The sequence below is a fragment of the Anas acuta genome, chromosome 29, assembly GCF_963932015.1.
Source record: "Anas acuta chromosome 29, bAnaAcu1.1, whole genome shotgun sequence".
NCBI lineage: Eukaryota > Metazoa > Chordata > Aves > Anseriformes > Anatidae > Anas > Anas acuta.
The window spans coordinates 1503893-1518193 of record NC_089007.1 but is presented as its reverse complement, the minus strand read 5'-3'; the positions used below and the strand labels follow the sequence as shown (position 1 = coordinate 1518193).

The window sequence follows — 14301 nt, the reverse complement described above, 5'->3', positions numbered from 1 at the left end:
ATGGGTGGGCGGCTGGAAGGGGCGGGGTCTCCATCAGAAGGGGGCGTGTCCTCCACAAGCCCCGCCCCCGGGGCCGATCGCCACGCGGGCCGGGACCTGTCCCCGCCGGGGCCCTCGGAGCTCTCCGCGGGCTGCCCCGGGCGCTGCCTGCGCGCCGAGCGGCCCCGCCGCGACCCCACGAACCGGGCCCCGCGCCCCCAACCGGCCCCGCCGCCCCGCCCGGCCCCGCCGCCCCGCCCGGCCCCGCCGCTCCCCTCCCCGAGCGTCCTTCCCCCGCTGCGGCCGGGCACACGGGGCTCGCCGGGACAGGCACCGCCGCGGGCAGCCCCGGGGGGGCAGCGCCGAACGGGCTCGGCCGGGCCCCGGCGGTGCGGGGCGGTGGGGGGGGGACCGGGGGCAGCGAGGATGAGCGGCCGGGGCCCAGCCGCGCTCTGCCTCGCCGCGGCCTTGGCTGCGCTGCTGCCGGCGGTGTGTGCCCGGCGGGGACAGGACCTGCACTGCGGAGGTGGGACGGGACCGGGACCGGGACCGGGACCGGGACCGGGGGGGGAGGGGAAGGAACGAGGGAGGGGAAGGAACGGGAACGGAATGGGACGGGAGGGAGAAAACGGGACGGGATGGGAGAGATGGGACAGGAGGAACGGGACAAGAGGGATGGGACCGGAGGAACGGGAGAGAGTGGAACGGGATGGGAGGAAATGGAACGGGACGGGATGAGAGACACGGGACAGGAGGAGAGGGGGTGGGAAGGGAGAGACAGGACAGGAGGGGACGGGATGGGAAAGGAGGAACGGGAGAGAATGGAACGGGGGAGAGTGGAACGGGATGGGAGTAAACGGAACAGGAGGAAACGGGGCGGGATGGGAGGGAACGGGATGGGAGATAAAGAAAAGGAGGAGATGGGATGGGAGAGATGGGACAGGAGGGAACAGGACGGGATGGGAGAGATGGGACAGGAGGAACAGGGGAGAATGGGATGGGAGTGAACGGAACAGGAGGAAAGAGCACGGGGTGGGAGAGACGGGACAGGAGGGAGGGGGCAGCTCAGCAGCGTCTGGGACCGGCTCAGCGCCCAGCACGGCTGCTGCTTCCCCTCTGTCACCCCGACCGGGGGCAGCCGGGTGTCCCCAGGGGGCCGCTATGGCTGCTGTCCTGTGTGGGCTGCACCGGGCCCTCCCCGCCACCGGTCTGATGGGGCCGGGGCTCAGCCAACGCTGTCGGTTCTGGGCCGTTGATGTCCGCGTTCCCGCAGCGTGCCGGGCGCTGGTGGATGAGCTGGAGTGGGAGATTGCTCAGGTGGACCCCAGGAAAACCATCCAGATGGGCTCGTTCCGGATCAACCCCGATGGCAGCCAGTCGGTTGTGGAGGTGGGAAGCGTCCCGGCGGGCAGCTGCCTCGCTGCAGGGGGGCTCTGGGTTGGGGCCATGGGGGGAGCGGAGCTGGCTGGGGCAGCAGCTGCACAGCGGGGGAGATGAGGGAAGGATTGGGCCCACGCTGAGGGCTCTGCGTGGCTTTGAGCCGTGTTTCTTGCAGGACATCCCAGCCTTTCCCGGAGCTCCCTGGCTCGCAGGGGAGGCGCTGGCCCAGTGCTCTGGCTCTGCTGTCGTGCTCAGAGGCCTGACCCCGCTGCTCTCATGCTCGTCCCGCAGGTGCCCTACGCCCGCTCGGAGGCGCACCTGACCGAGCTGCTGGAGCGGGTGTGCGAGAAGATGAAGGAATACGGAGAGAAGGTGGATCCGTCTACACACCGGAAAAGTTACGTCCGCGTCATCTCCCACGATGGGACCAAGATGGACCTCTCGGGGGTCAAAATTGATGGAGATGTGGCTTCGAGTCTGAAGTTTGCGGTGCGTGTGGGGAATTGGGTCCTCGGGGTGGCTGTCGCAGCTTGGTGGATGTCTTAGGCCATGGCTCCCCACACGTGGCGGCTGCAGCCCTTCTAGGGATGGAGCTGGTCCCACCGGCTGCTCCCAGCTGCTTCCTTTGGCTCCTCCTGGGGCTGGGGGAGCAGAGGCTGCCCCCGGGTGGGCGCTGCCGGTGTCGTCTGACCCCCACGGTTACCATTGCAGTGTGAGAGCATTGCCGAGGAGTACGAGGACGAGCTGATCGAGTTCCTGTCCCACGAGGCTGACAACGTCAAGGACCGGCTCTGCAGCAAGCGGACGGGTGAGCTGGGCTGGGCCGTCCTGGGGCTGGGGCTCTCTGGCTGTCAGAGCGTTCTTCGGGGTGCTCAGAGCCCTCTCCAAGCTCACCTCTGCCTGGGCAGGTTTCAGGCCTGTCCCTCTCCAAGTCCCATGCTTGGAGCCTTCTGCTCCAGCCAGGTTTCTGCAGGCTTCTTCTGGAGCAAAGCTCTGGAGGCCGAGGGTTTCCCCCATGGCTCTGATGCCCCGAGCAGCCGCCGCTGCCCCGTGAGCTCTGGGCACGGAGATTCTCCCTGAAATCCTGCCGTCCCCCAGCCCCGCGGAGCGGCGTGCCTGTCGGTCCCTGTGCTGCCGGCCCCACGCCTCAGGGAGCTGCCTGCGGCTTTTTTTGGGAGCTGTGCCTGGGCTGGCACGCTGCCTGGGGCAGAACCAGGGCAGCTTCACCACCAGCTCCATTGGCTGCCCCGGCTCTGGGCTCCCCCCGCAGCCAATGGCCGGGCGCCCGTCCCACAGCGTCTCCCTTCCCGCAGTGCTATTTCTGGCCTGCAAACAGCGGGGTCAGGGCACGCTGCGACCTTTGTGCTTCCTTTATTAATGAACGTGGCGCGGTACCTGCCCCGTGGCACCAGGGTGGGGCCCTGCTGTGCCCCAAACACGTGTCGGTGGCAGCACCCGGTCCCGCGGGGCCGCGCAGCGCTGCCGGCTGCTCCCGGGGCACCCAGGTTGCGGGGGAAGCGCCGGCGCAGCGCCTCCGTTTCTCATTAACCACAGAACCGAGGGGGGAAGCGCAGGTGTCCCCGGCGCGGGTCACGGCCCAGGCGCTGGGCGCATGGCTCGCCCGGGCTAACGGCAGCAACCGGCGCCGGCGGGGGCTGCGCACGGGGCTCTGCCGTGTCCTGAGCACGCTCACCTTTGTCCCCGCAGACCTGTGCGACCACGCGCTGCACATCCCGCACGACGAGCTGTGACGTGGACGGCCCCGGGCTGTGCCGACCCCTCCGCCGGTGCCGGGCTCCCTCCGGATGCCCCCGACCTCTCGGTTCACCTCGTCCCCGCTGCCCCGGGGGCCGGGCGGCCCTGCCCCGGGTGCAGCCGTCGCCTCTCCCGGTCTGGTGCTCTCTCATCCTATTTATTCGCTGCCCGTCCGCTGCGGCACGGTGGGATGGGACCCGTCCTCCTTCCTCTGGGAACATTTCGGCGGCTGAAGCGTGGCTCCGGGCAGGCCGCAGGCAGAGGCTCCTCCGCTGCTGCCGGGGGCCGCGGGGCACCAGGGGGGCTCCTGGGGGTCTCAGGCATCCAGGGCTGGATCCTGGGAGCCCCCCTCCTGGTTGCAGGGCAATAAACGGGGCCGTGCGGCGGCCGAGCCATGGGGCCCAGCACGGGCAGGTCTCGCTCCCTCTGTGCCTTCGGGGGGTGGGCGCGCGGCCCCAGGGTGGGCACGGGGTGTCCCCGGGGTGTCCCCAAGGTGTCCCCGGGGTGTCCCCGTTCACCGAGGGTGGCACTGGGGTGGCCGCCGTGTCCCTGCGGTGCCTCCCATGCCTCAGGCTCCTCTTCCTCGTGGCTCCCGCCTGCTTGGCCGTGGTGCCAGCAGCCCCTGGCCCCGTGTCACCCGGCCCGGGGTGGCCGCGGGGCCCCGGCACCCTTGGGTGCTGCCCAGGGGCTCAGCCCAGGTGGCGTCACCTCGGCCCAGGGCCGTGTCCCCTGGTGCCACCGCCCGGGGGCAATGCCCTGGGGTCACCCCCGGCCGGGCCCAGCCCCGCCCCCTCCCCCCCTGATCTGTGACGTCATCGCGGAGCCTGGCGCCCATTGCCTGCTGGGCGCCTCCTGCTGTGATGACGTCACAGCCCCGGTGACGTCACGGCTGGCTGCCTGCTGACGTCAGAGGGCGGCCTCACACCGCGGCTGAGCGCTGCCGGGCCACCCGAACGGCTGTGGCAGGGGTTTGACGTCACACGGCGTTCGGTGACGTCACGCGGCGCTCAGTGACGTCACGGGGCGGGGCCCCCCGCCTCGCCACCCCCCCCTCCCCCCGCCCAGATCAGGCGAACGCCGCAGCCACCTATAGCCCGGCCCCCCGCCGCCTCATTTGCATGGCCCCGCCCCTCGCGGCGCGGCCCCACCAATAGCGAGCGGCCCTGCCCAGCGAGGGGGCGGGAAGGGGCGGGGCTATGCTAATAACCTGCGCCGCGCCGCGCCCCGCCCCGCCCGCGGCTCTGAGGACCCCCCGGCCGCCGCCGCCGCCGCCTTCAGCGCTCGCTCCCGGCCCCGCTCCCGGCTCCGGCCCCGCTCCCGCTCCCGGCCCCGCTCCCGGCCCCGCCATGACGCTCCTCGCCGCCGGCAGCCGGGCGGCCGCGCGCCTCCGCGGGCCCAAGGTGAGGGCGCCCGGCCCCGGCCCCGCCGCGCCTTAAAGGGGCGACGCCGCCTCGGGGTGGAAGCGGAGGGGGGGGGGGGGGATGAGACCGTTGGGGGGGGCCCGTTCTTAAAAGGGCGATGCTGGGGGGGGGGCGCCTTAAAGGGGCCGCGGCGGCGGCCGCACGTGGCGCTGAGCGGCACCGGGAGGGGGGGGGGGGGGGCACGGGGAGGGGGCGGCTCCGTGCTCCCGGGGGGGCTCCGCAGGTAGCCGGGAGGGGGGGGGGGGAGGGGGGCTCTGCCCGGTGCCCCCCCCCCCGGTGCCCCCCCCCCCCTCCGGCCTTGGCCGCGGCCCCGCCGTTTCGTAACGGGCGCCGTTATCGACCGGGCGTTATTTTGGGCCCGCCGCCGCCGTGTTGTGGTGCCCGACTTGGCCCCGGCCCCGCCCGGGGTGGTGGTGGTTGGGGGGGGGGGGGGGTAAGGGGGGGGGGTTGCTCAGCTCCCCGGCCTCTCCTCGGCGCTCCCTAATTAGCGCTCCCTAATTAATCAGCGGTGCCCAACGGGGGAGGCCTCCGGTGGCTTTGCGCGCTAATCCCGGCCCGGCTCCTCCCGGCCTGAGCCGAGGCACCGCGGCCTTCCTCCCCCCCCCCCCCCCCCCCTCCTCCTCCTCCTCCTCCTCCTCCTCCTCACCCCCCCCCCGGTGTTCTCCAGCCCCCCCCCAACCCCCGGTGGATCCCAGCTCAGCCCCCCCCAGGCACCCCCCAGCGCCCCGGTGCTACCGGAGAACCCCCCCCCCGGTTCCCCCTCCAGCCCCCCCCCCCCACCCCGGGGCTGGTGTTGTTGGGGTCCCCACGGCCGCCCCCTCCCCAGCCGGGGGGGGGGGGGGGGCGATGCCGGGAGCCGCGGGCCCGTGGCCGTCAGCCCGGCCGCCCGCACGTGTGACCTTGAGCTTGTGACAGCTCGGCCCGGGCGGGGCCGGGGACGCGGCCGCAAGGGTGCCCCCACCCCGGTGCTGGGGGGGGGCAGGGGGTGCAGCGGGACCCCCCCGGAGGCACAGAGGTGGGGGGCACCGCGGCCCCCGCGCTGTGACACCCGCCTGGTGACGGTGCTGGAGCTGACACCCCGATGGGGGGGCATGGAAAGGGTCTGGGGGGGGGCAAGGAGAGTTTTGGGGGGCCCAACCCCCTGCTGCTGCAGGACACGGCCCTGCGGATTCAGCCCTAAAAGCCTGCGGGGGGGCTTCGTGTCCCACGGAGGTGCCCGGGGCTGTCCCGTGGGTCCCCCAGGCTGGGGGGGGGGCTGAGGGCCGGGGGCGTTCCTCGCGGGGGGGCCGAGCGAGAGCCCCGCAGCAGCCGCCCTGACCTTGGGCTTGGTTCTGCCTCTATTGTTCCCGGCGGCATTTTCCCTTCTCGGGTGCCGCCTGTTCCTGCAGCTGCCTCGCGCAGCCGTGCTGGGGGGGCTGGGCCCCCCCTCCCCCTGTGCTGGGCTGGGGGGCTTCTGAGGGGTGTGGGGCTGCGGGACGTGGGGTTTGATGCGGTCCCGAGCCCCACCGGGTCCCCCCCGGGAGCCAGTGGAAAAAGCGAGTCATGGATCTGCCTCTGCTGCAGCGGCCCCGCACCGGGGGGGGGGGCTGGCCCTGTGCCGGGGGGGGCCTGGCCCAGGCCCAGAGCTGCAAAACCTGCCCGGCCCCGCACTGCTGGGGCTGGGCCCTGGGGTTATGCAGGGCGCAGGGCCCCCCCCTCAGCCCCCGCACCCGGCCCCCCCCCTCTGTACGGGGGTCCCAGCCACGGAGCCTGGGGGCTGCCCTGGGCACCGCAGCGGGTCCGAACGCCCCATCCCATCGGGAAACCCGGGGGGGGGTCTTTGGGGCCTCCCCAGGGCAGGGGCACCCCTGCTTGGAGGGCTGCTGCGGGCAGGGTGCCCGGGGGGACCCGGGGGCAGCCGTGGGTTGGGTGCGGTGTCCCCGGTGTCCCTGCCGTGGGCAGGGTGCGGCGAGGGCGGCGCGGTGCTGCCGGGCTGCGTCAGGGCGTCCTGCCCGGCCGGAGTCCCCGCGGTTGGGAGCGCGCGGGCAAGGAACAAAGCTTGGCTTTCCCTGGATGCCTGCCCAGCTGGCGGGGGGGGGGGGGACACACCAGGACACACCATGCTGAGCCCCCGCACAGGAAACCTGCGGTAACGTCGGCCTGGCTGGGCTCTGCCGGCAGCACCGGCTCCCACGTGCCGCCGCTTCCTCTGTGCCGGGAGGAGGAAGCGAGAGGCGGCCGGCGGTGGGGCGCAGAGGGGCACGGGGGGGCGCGGAGCCCGCTCTGCAGCGGGGCCCGTACGTGACGAGCATGAGCGAGGCCCCGCTCCGGCCTCCCCCCGGTGCCTGGCTGAACCTGCTGGGTCTGATCTCGGCGCGGGTGGGCGGGGAAGGCGCCGGCTGCAGGGCGCAGCGTCCTTGCGAGCCCGGAGATCTCCATCTCCCGGAGTCACGGGGCTGCTCCTGCCGCAGGAGCTGCGCCCTGGTGCCGACAGCCGGGGCCGGGGCTGTGCTCGCCTGGCTGAACCCCTGCCCGGGATGGGGCAGCCGGGGGGCGCTGGGGACCCGGGGTAACTCAGCCCCTGTGTCTGCTCTCCCGCAGAATGCGCCGTGCGTCCTCTTCGCCGCCCGTCACGCCAGCGCTGCCACGGTAAGAGCGGCCCCCGCGGCTGGCAGCCCTTCCCGGAGCTGGTTGAGGGGTGCGTGGTCGCCCCCCCCTACAGGCACCGGGGCTCACGGTTCCCTCCCCTTTCCCAGAACCTGAAAGACGTCCTTGCAAACATGATCCCCAAGGAGCAAGCGAAAATCAAGAACTTCAGGCAGCAGCACGGCAGCACGGCCATTGGGCAGATCACGGTGGACATGGTGAGCGGGGGGGGGGCCGCGTCCTGCCGCAGGGGGGCTGCGCCACCGGGGTAACCCCCTCCCTCCGCCCTTCCCCAGGTGTACGGCGGGATGAGGGGCATGAAGGGGCTGATCTACGAGACCTCGGTGCTGGATCCCGATGAGGTAGGGTTCTGCCCTGCTCAGGTGTCCGCCTCGCGTGGGTGTTGCTGCAGCGGCCGACGCTTGCTCTGGGCTCTTTCAGGGCATCCGTTTCCGCGGGTACAGCATCCCCGAGTGCCAGAAGCTGCTGCCCAAAGCAGCAGGGGGCGAGGAGCCGCTGCCCGAGGGGCTCTTCTGGTTGCTGGTGACGGGAGAGGTGCCCACCCAGGAGCAGGTAACGTGCTGGGGTCCCGGGGAGGGGGGGGGTGGGCTGGCAGCCCCCCCAGCCCGCAGGCTCAGCCCCGTTTCCCCGCAGGTGAACTGGGTGTCCCGCGAGTGGGCCAAGCGTGCCGCGCTGCCCTCCCACGTGGTGACCATGCTGGACAATTTCCCCACCAACCTGCACCCCATGTCCCAGCTCAGCGCCGCCATCACCGCCCTCAACAGCGAGAGCAAATTCGCCCGCGCCTACGCTGAGGGCATCAACCGGGTCAAGTACTGGGAGGTACGGGGGGGGGGGCCGGGTGCCTCGGTGCGGGGCTGGGGGCGGGGGCTCACGGTCCCCCAGCTCCATCTCACCGCCGTCTGTCCCAGTTTGTCTACGAGGACGCCATGGACCTGATCGCCAAGCTGCCTTGCGTCGCCGCGAAGATTTACCGCAACCTGTACCGCGAGGGCAGCAGCATCGGGGCCATCGACCCCAACCTGGACTGGTCCCACAACTTCACCAACATGCTGGGTTACACCGACCCCCAGTTCATCGAGCTGATGCGGCTCTACCTCACCATCCACAGGTACCGGGGAGCGGCAGGGGAAGGGAGCAGGCGGGGACTTGGCCCTGCCCTGGGGCAAGGGATGGGGCAAGGTCCTGGGATGTGCCCGGGCTGCTCCAGGGTGGCACCGGGTGCGTGGTGCAGAGCCCTGGGGCAGGGCCGTGCTGGGCTGGGAGCGTGGTGGGGAGGGGTTGTTGCCCCCCCCCCCCCCCCCCAAAAAATGCTGCGGGGGGCTTTCCTCTGGCTGTGGGGACCCTCGATGGGGGGCGTGGGAGACCTAATGCAGCCCCTCGCCCCCTGCAGCGACCACGAAGGGGGAAATGTGAGCGCCCACACCAGCCACCTGGTGGGCAGCGCGCTCTCGGACCCGTACCTCGCCTTCGCCGCCGCCATGAACGGGCTGGCCGGGCCCCTGCACGGCCTCGCCAACCAGGTAGGCAGCTCCGTCTGCGTCTGTCTGTCTGTCCGTCCGTCTGTCCCACCGTTGTCACCCCCTGACCGCTGTCCGTGCCCGCAGGAGGTGCTGCTGTGGCTCACCGACCTGCAGAAGGAGCTGGGCCAGGAGGTGTCGGACGAGAAGCTGCGGGATTTCATCTGGAACACGCTCAACTCGGGCAGGGTGAGTGCGGCCCGGCGGGGGCGAGGGGCGAGGGGCCGGGGCCGTGCCGGGCTCTGACCCCCTCCTTGCAGGTGGTGCCGGGCTACGGCCACGCCGTGCTGCGCAAGACGGATCCCCGCTACACCTGCCAGCGGGAGTTCGCCCTCAAGCACCTGCCCAAGGACCCCATGTTCAAGCTGGTGGCCCAGCTCTATAAGATCGTCCCCAACGTGCTGCTGGAGCAGGGCAAGGCCAAGAACCCCTGGCCCAACGTGGACGCCCACAGCGGGGTCCTGCTGCAGGTGAGCCTCGGGCCGGGCCTGCCCCAAAAGCTCCCCTCTTGCCCCCCCCGGGCCCAGCCCTAACGCCGCTCTCCCCCCGCAGTACTACGGCATGAAGGAGATGAAGTACTACACGGTGCTCTTCGGGGTGTCCCGCGCCCTGGGCGTCCTCTCGCAGCTCATCTGGAGCCGGGCTCTGGGCTTCCCCCTGGAGCGGCCCAAGTCCATGAGCACCAAGGGGCTGATGCAGCTCGTGGGCTACAAATCTGGGTAAAAAAGGGACGGGAACGGGGCCGCGCTCGCTGCTCCCCCCACGACGCCTCCGGGCCCCGGGACGGACTCGGCACTGAACCCCGCTCCGGCTGCGGGGCGGCAGAGGCAGCCCCGGGGGTCCCACCCGCCCTGTGCCCCCTCCCTGCCCTGGCACAGGGGCCCCCCCCTCCGGGCCTGGACCCCCCCCCAGCCTCCCGGCTGTCGCCCCTTTGTTGGCTCTGCCCTGGGCCAGCACCACGCACACGGAGCCCTCGGGCTCCCCGCTGCTGGGGGGCTGGCACTGCAGGGCTGTGGGGCTGCCCCACCGCAGCCATTTAATCCCCCCCCCCCTCCGTGCCCCCCCCGAGAGGGGTTCAGTCCAGACTCCTGTCCGCAACCCCCAGTGTGGGGCTCAAGCCCTCGGGGCAGCTGGTGAAGAACGAATGTCTCAGCCCCCCCTTTCTCCCTGGAAAGGCCTCGATACACTCCTCCCCGGCCCGTGCCCCCCCCCCCGTGTTTGTGTGAATCCCCGCGCCCGATGCCCCCGGAGCCGGAGCTGGGCCCCCCCCCACCCCGTGCCGGCCCAGCCCCGGCCCATCGCAGGCTTTGGGCGGTTCTGTACAAACAACAAAAAAATGCAAAATAAATGTTTTTATTAACAAAGCCCCAGCTGCTGCCCGCCAGCCGTCCTGCTGGGTGCAGGACCCTGACCCTGGGGCTGTTCTTGTAGGGCTGGGGGGGGGGGGGGGCAGGGCTGGTTCCCCCCCCACTTTGTGGATTCCTGGCCCCCATTTGTCCCTGCTGGGGCTGGGTGGTGGTGCTTGGCCCCCCAGGAGCGCTACAAACCAGCAGCAGGGGGCTTGTGGTGCCTGCGGGTGCCAGGTTCAGGGCCTGGGGGGCTCAGTGCATGTCCCCCCCCCAGCCCACTGCCCCCCTCCCAGCCCTGTAGCCCCTAAATGAAGACCAGGAGGCCGGGCTCACCCTTGGAAAATGCTCTTTATTGGCATGTAGAAGTCCTTCCTCGGGCAGCAAGGCCACGATCCCCTCGGTGCTGGGGATGGAACTGGGGGGGGGGCAAGGGGGAAGAGCCTGGGGTTGGGGGGGGGCTCAGGGGGCCCCCGGTGGGCCCCCCCTCAGCGGGTGTTCGGGCCTGCTGGAGCTGGATCCTCCACACTGAAGGTAAGGGAAAGCTCGGGGGGGGGGGGGGGCAGGGGGTGCCTCGGGCCGGGGCCATCCTGGTCCCTGGGGCAGGTGCTGGGGGGCTGCGAGGGGCTGGGGGAGGAGGGGAAGGGGGGGGGCAAGTTCTGAGCAAGCCCCCCCGTCCCCCCCCCACTGTGCGTGCGACTTGTGCAAATGTGCGACGTCGGGTCTGGCGGTGGCGCGGGCGCTGCCGGGGGCTCGGCTCCGCTCCCTGCGGACCCGGGGGGGGGGGCCGTGCTGGGGGCCCCCCCTGCGGCGGCTGCAGGCGAGGGGCTGGCAGCAGCTCTGCTCCAGCTGCCGCCTCCTCTCTCTGCACCCTTCTCCTTCCCTTTCGTTCCTGAAGAGTCAGGGGATGGGGCGGGGGGGCCCTGGCAGTCAGGTGTCCCCCCCCCGGCAAGCCCTGGCCCCTGGTGTTCCCCAGCAGCATCCAGCCGGGCTCCCCCCGCCGCCAGCACCAACCTTCCTCCTCCGCAGGGCCCGGGCAGAGCTGCCCCAGGAGCATTTCCACCCCTGCAGAGGGTTTGGGACCCTCTGGCCTTGCAGAGGAGTTATGAGGAACAAAAAGAGTTTTCTTTTTTTTTCTTTAAAAAAAAAAAAAAAAAAAAAAAAAAAAAGAGCTCCCAAGAACTAAAACAAAACAAAACTTAAAACCAAAATCAGCTACACAACCAGGGGGAGGCTGGCCCTGGGCCGCAGCTCCCCTGGTGTTGAGATGGGACCGGGGGGCTCACAGCAGCCCCCGCGCTTGCAGGAGCATCACCTCTCGCCCCCGAGGCTGGGAGGGAAGTCGAGGCAACGGCAGCAAAGATGCACTCAAATAAATATTTAAGAGGGTGGGCAGGGCGAGCGGCCCCGGGGCCCTGGCGCAGTCCGCAGCAGCCGGGCTGCCCTCACGTCTGCTGGTGGACCTCGTGGAACATGAGCTCGCGGGGGATGCGGGTCTCGGGACCGAAGTTCTTGGCCGCCCGGCGCTCGAAGGCTGCCACCATCTGCTTGACCACCTCGTCGAAGAAGACGGTGGCCAGCTGGGAGTGCAGCAGGGAGCGGAACTCGAAGGAGATCTGGCGAGCAGAGAGAGCAAGCAGGCAGCGTGAGCGCCCGGTGCGGGGTGAGGGCACGGGGCCGGGGCCCCACCCCAGCGGGGTCTTACCGAGAAATCCACGGTGCTGGTGCGGGGGTAGCCGGGGATGCCGGGGCTGAAGCGCCAGTTGGTCTCCAGGTGGTTGAAGAGGCGCCCGTCCGTGCAGACAGCCTGGGGAGGGGGGGAGCAGCCGGTCAGGGGGGGCAGGGGGCTGGGCTGAGGGGAGGGGGCACCGTGGCCACGCTCACCTTGACGAGGTGGGGGCGGACGAGGGTGACGATGGAGGTGTAACGCTCCAGCACGGGCGGGAAGCCCACCTCCAGCTGCGCCTTGACGTGGCCGGACCGCTTGGAGACCACCACCGACTTCTTGCACCAGGGCACGAAGTTCTTGTAGTCCTCCACGTTGGACACCACGTCGTACATCTCCTGCATGGAGTACCTGCGGGGGGAGCGGGGGCTCTGCAGCGGGGTTGGGGGGGGCCAGGGAAGGTGCCCCGTGGTTTGGGGGGGGGTCCCGCAGCCACTTACCCGATGATGCGCCGCTCCGAGTACTCCTTGCGCTTGTTGGTGAAGGACCCGGCCAGGTTGAGGAAGGAGCGGCTGGGCTGGCGCCGCGGCTCCCCCTCGGTGCCGCTCACCGGCCGGCCGAGCCGGAGGCCGCACAGCGCCGCGTGCCTGGGCAGGAGGGGGGAGTCAGGGGGGGGGCGCAGCACCGGGCAGGGCAGCCCCTCCTGGGGGGCCGGGCACCGTCCAGAGCTGCCCCTGCCCCTCCCGGAGTCCCGAGGTGCGTGAGGGGAGTCGGGGGCTCAGGGCCAGCCCCATCCCGGCCACCCCGGGGCAGTGGGGACAGGCCGGGGAAGTCCAAGCGCGGAGTCCGGGGCTGCTGCCAGAGCCGCTCTTGCGTAAGAGAAGGAAGGCAGGGGAAACCTGACCTCGGGGACACCTAATCCGGACCAGCGGAGCGGGGACAACTGCCCGTTACCCCCCGCTGCCCCTCCCGAGCCCTGCGCCACGGCACCGGAGGCGGCGAGGAGCCCGGCTCAGCCCGGAGCTTCTCCGTGTCCCCCCCCCTTGGCCCCGCTGCATCCCTCGGGGCGCCGCAGCCGGTGCCCGGTGTGAGGGGAGGCCACGCTCCTGGCTTCCCAGGGCGATGCCCAGCCCTAACACAGCAGCGGGGTCCCGTGCCCGGCGTCTCGCTGCCGGTACAGCCGCGGGGTCCTCCCGTGGTGCCGCCCTGGGCTCCCAGCAGCCGGCCCCAGCCCCTCCGAGCACCGGGCGGGCACCGAGGCCCCGGGCACTGCGGAGCTGCGGGGTCAGCGCCGGCCGCAGCTGGAAGCGCTCCAGCGGGCGCGGGGCAGCGCAGGTATTTTTAGCCAGCTCTCCCCCAGGAGCGGCGGCAGAGGGAGAGGAAAGGTCCCGGCTGCCCCCAGGAGCCGCGGGACATTCCTGCGCCAAGGAGAAGTCACCCGGGGCTCCTGGCAGCCCCCGAGCTCCCAGAATAGCCGCCAGCCCGGGGCCGTGCCCGCTGCTCGCTCTGCCCGGTGCCGCGCGGGCCCGGGGCTCACCTGCACGGTGCCCCCCCCCCCCCACCGGGGTTGGGGCACGGGCACGGCCGGCGGTGGGGCCACCGCTGCTGCACCCGGCTGGGCTCGCAGGAGCCGCCGGTTCCTCCGGGTGCCCGGTCCCGGTGGCCGGGTGTGGAGGTCAGCGGGGCCGGTGCGGGGTGTCCTGAGGTCAGGGCACCGGGAGCGGCCACCGGGGCGGCCCCAGGCGCTGGCACCGGCCCGGGGCTGGCACCCGCCGCGGGGACGCGGCCCCGCGGGCGGCGCTGCCCCAAGGTCGGGCCCGGCGGGGGGCTCCTGGCCCCGCCCCGGCCCCGGGAGCACCGGGGGCGGCTCCCGGTGGGCTCGGCCGAGCGGCGCCCACGGCCCCCGGTGCCCTCCCCCGCCCGGAGCGGGGCCCTCCCCCGGTGCCGATCGCCCCGTGCCGGTGGGGCCCGGTCCCTCTCCCGGTCCCGGTTCCCTCCCGGTGCCCCCGCTCCCCCCCGGTGCCCCCCCGGCCCGCAGCTCCCGCTGCCTCCCCCCCCGCCCCCCCTCCCGGGCCCCTCCGCGCCGCGATCGTTCCCCGCCCGCCCCCGAGGTCACCGCCGGGGCTCCCGCGGCTCCGGTGCCCGGCGCTCACCTCCCGGGCGGGGCCGCCGCGGCCCGCAGCCGGTGCCGGGCCCCGAGCTGGAGGGCGCCGCGGAGCCGCCGGGCCGCCATGACCGGGGCCGGGGCCGGGACGCGGCTCCGCTGCCCTCGCACCGGCGCCGCCGCCGCCTCCGTGACCTCTCACCCCCGCCCGTGACGTCACCGCGTCGCCATAGAGCCCGCGCGCGTCACGGCCCGGCGGGGCGGGGCGGCGGCAACGCCTCCCGCGCGGGGCACGACGGGAGTTGTAGTCCTGGAGCCGCGCGGGGGATGCCGGGAGATGTAGTCCTGGGCCGGGACCCTTCCCCCCCCCCATCTCCCCCGAGGCCTCCCCGCGGGGCCCGTGGGCAGCGGGGGTCGGGGGCTGCGGGCACCGGGCGCTTCCCCGGCCGCCCTCAGCCCCGCCGCTGCCTGGGCTCGGTTTGGG

The 14301-nt window shown here is 72.5% G+C and overlaps 3 protein-coding genes across 3 annotated transcripts; 2 read left to right on the top strand and 1 right to left on the bottom strand.

Moving 5' to 3' along the window:
• Window positions 1-99: 99 nt before the first annotated feature.
• CNPY2 (canopy FGF signaling regulator 2) lies at window positions 100-3527 on the top strand. Its single transcript, XM_068663543.1, has 5 exons — window positions 100-505; window positions 1253-1368; window positions 1651-1848; window positions 2071-2167; window positions 3067-3527. The coding sequence occupies exons 1-5, from the start codon at window positions 406-408 to the stop codon at window positions 3108-3110; spliced, it is 555 nt and encodes a 184-aa protein (XP_068519644.1). The 5' UTR covers window positions 100-405; the 3' UTR covers window positions 3111-3527.
• Window positions 3528-4334: 807 nt separating this feature from the next.
• Window positions 4335-10065, top strand: CS (citrate synthase). Its single transcript, XM_068663535.1, has 11 exons — window positions 4335-4514; window positions 7116-7163; window positions 7271-7378; window positions 7457-7522; window positions 7602-7733; window positions 7815-8003; window positions 8093-8292; window positions 8575-8704; window positions 8789-8890; window positions 8962-9171; window positions 9254-10065. The coding sequence occupies exons 1-11, from the start codon at window positions 4461-4463 to the stop codon at window positions 9422-9424; spliced, it is 1410 nt and encodes a 469-aa protein (XP_068519636.1). The 5' UTR covers window positions 4335-4460; the 3' UTR covers window positions 9425-10065.
• A 1126-nt stretch (window positions 10066-11191) lies between these two features.
• COQ10A (coenzyme Q10A) lies at window positions 11192-14036 on the bottom strand. Its single transcript, XM_068663547.1, has 5 exons — window positions 13867-14036; window positions 12214-12360; window positions 11932-12124; window positions 11753-11854; window positions 11192-11663 (listed from the first exon to the last, which is right to left on the bottom strand). The coding sequence occupies exons 1-5, from the start codon at window positions 13944-13946 to the stop codon at window positions 11493-11495; spliced, it is 693 nt and encodes a 230-aa protein (XP_068519648.1). The 5' UTR covers window positions 13947-14036; the 3' UTR covers window positions 11192-11492.
• Window positions 14037-14301: the final 265 nt, after the last annotated feature.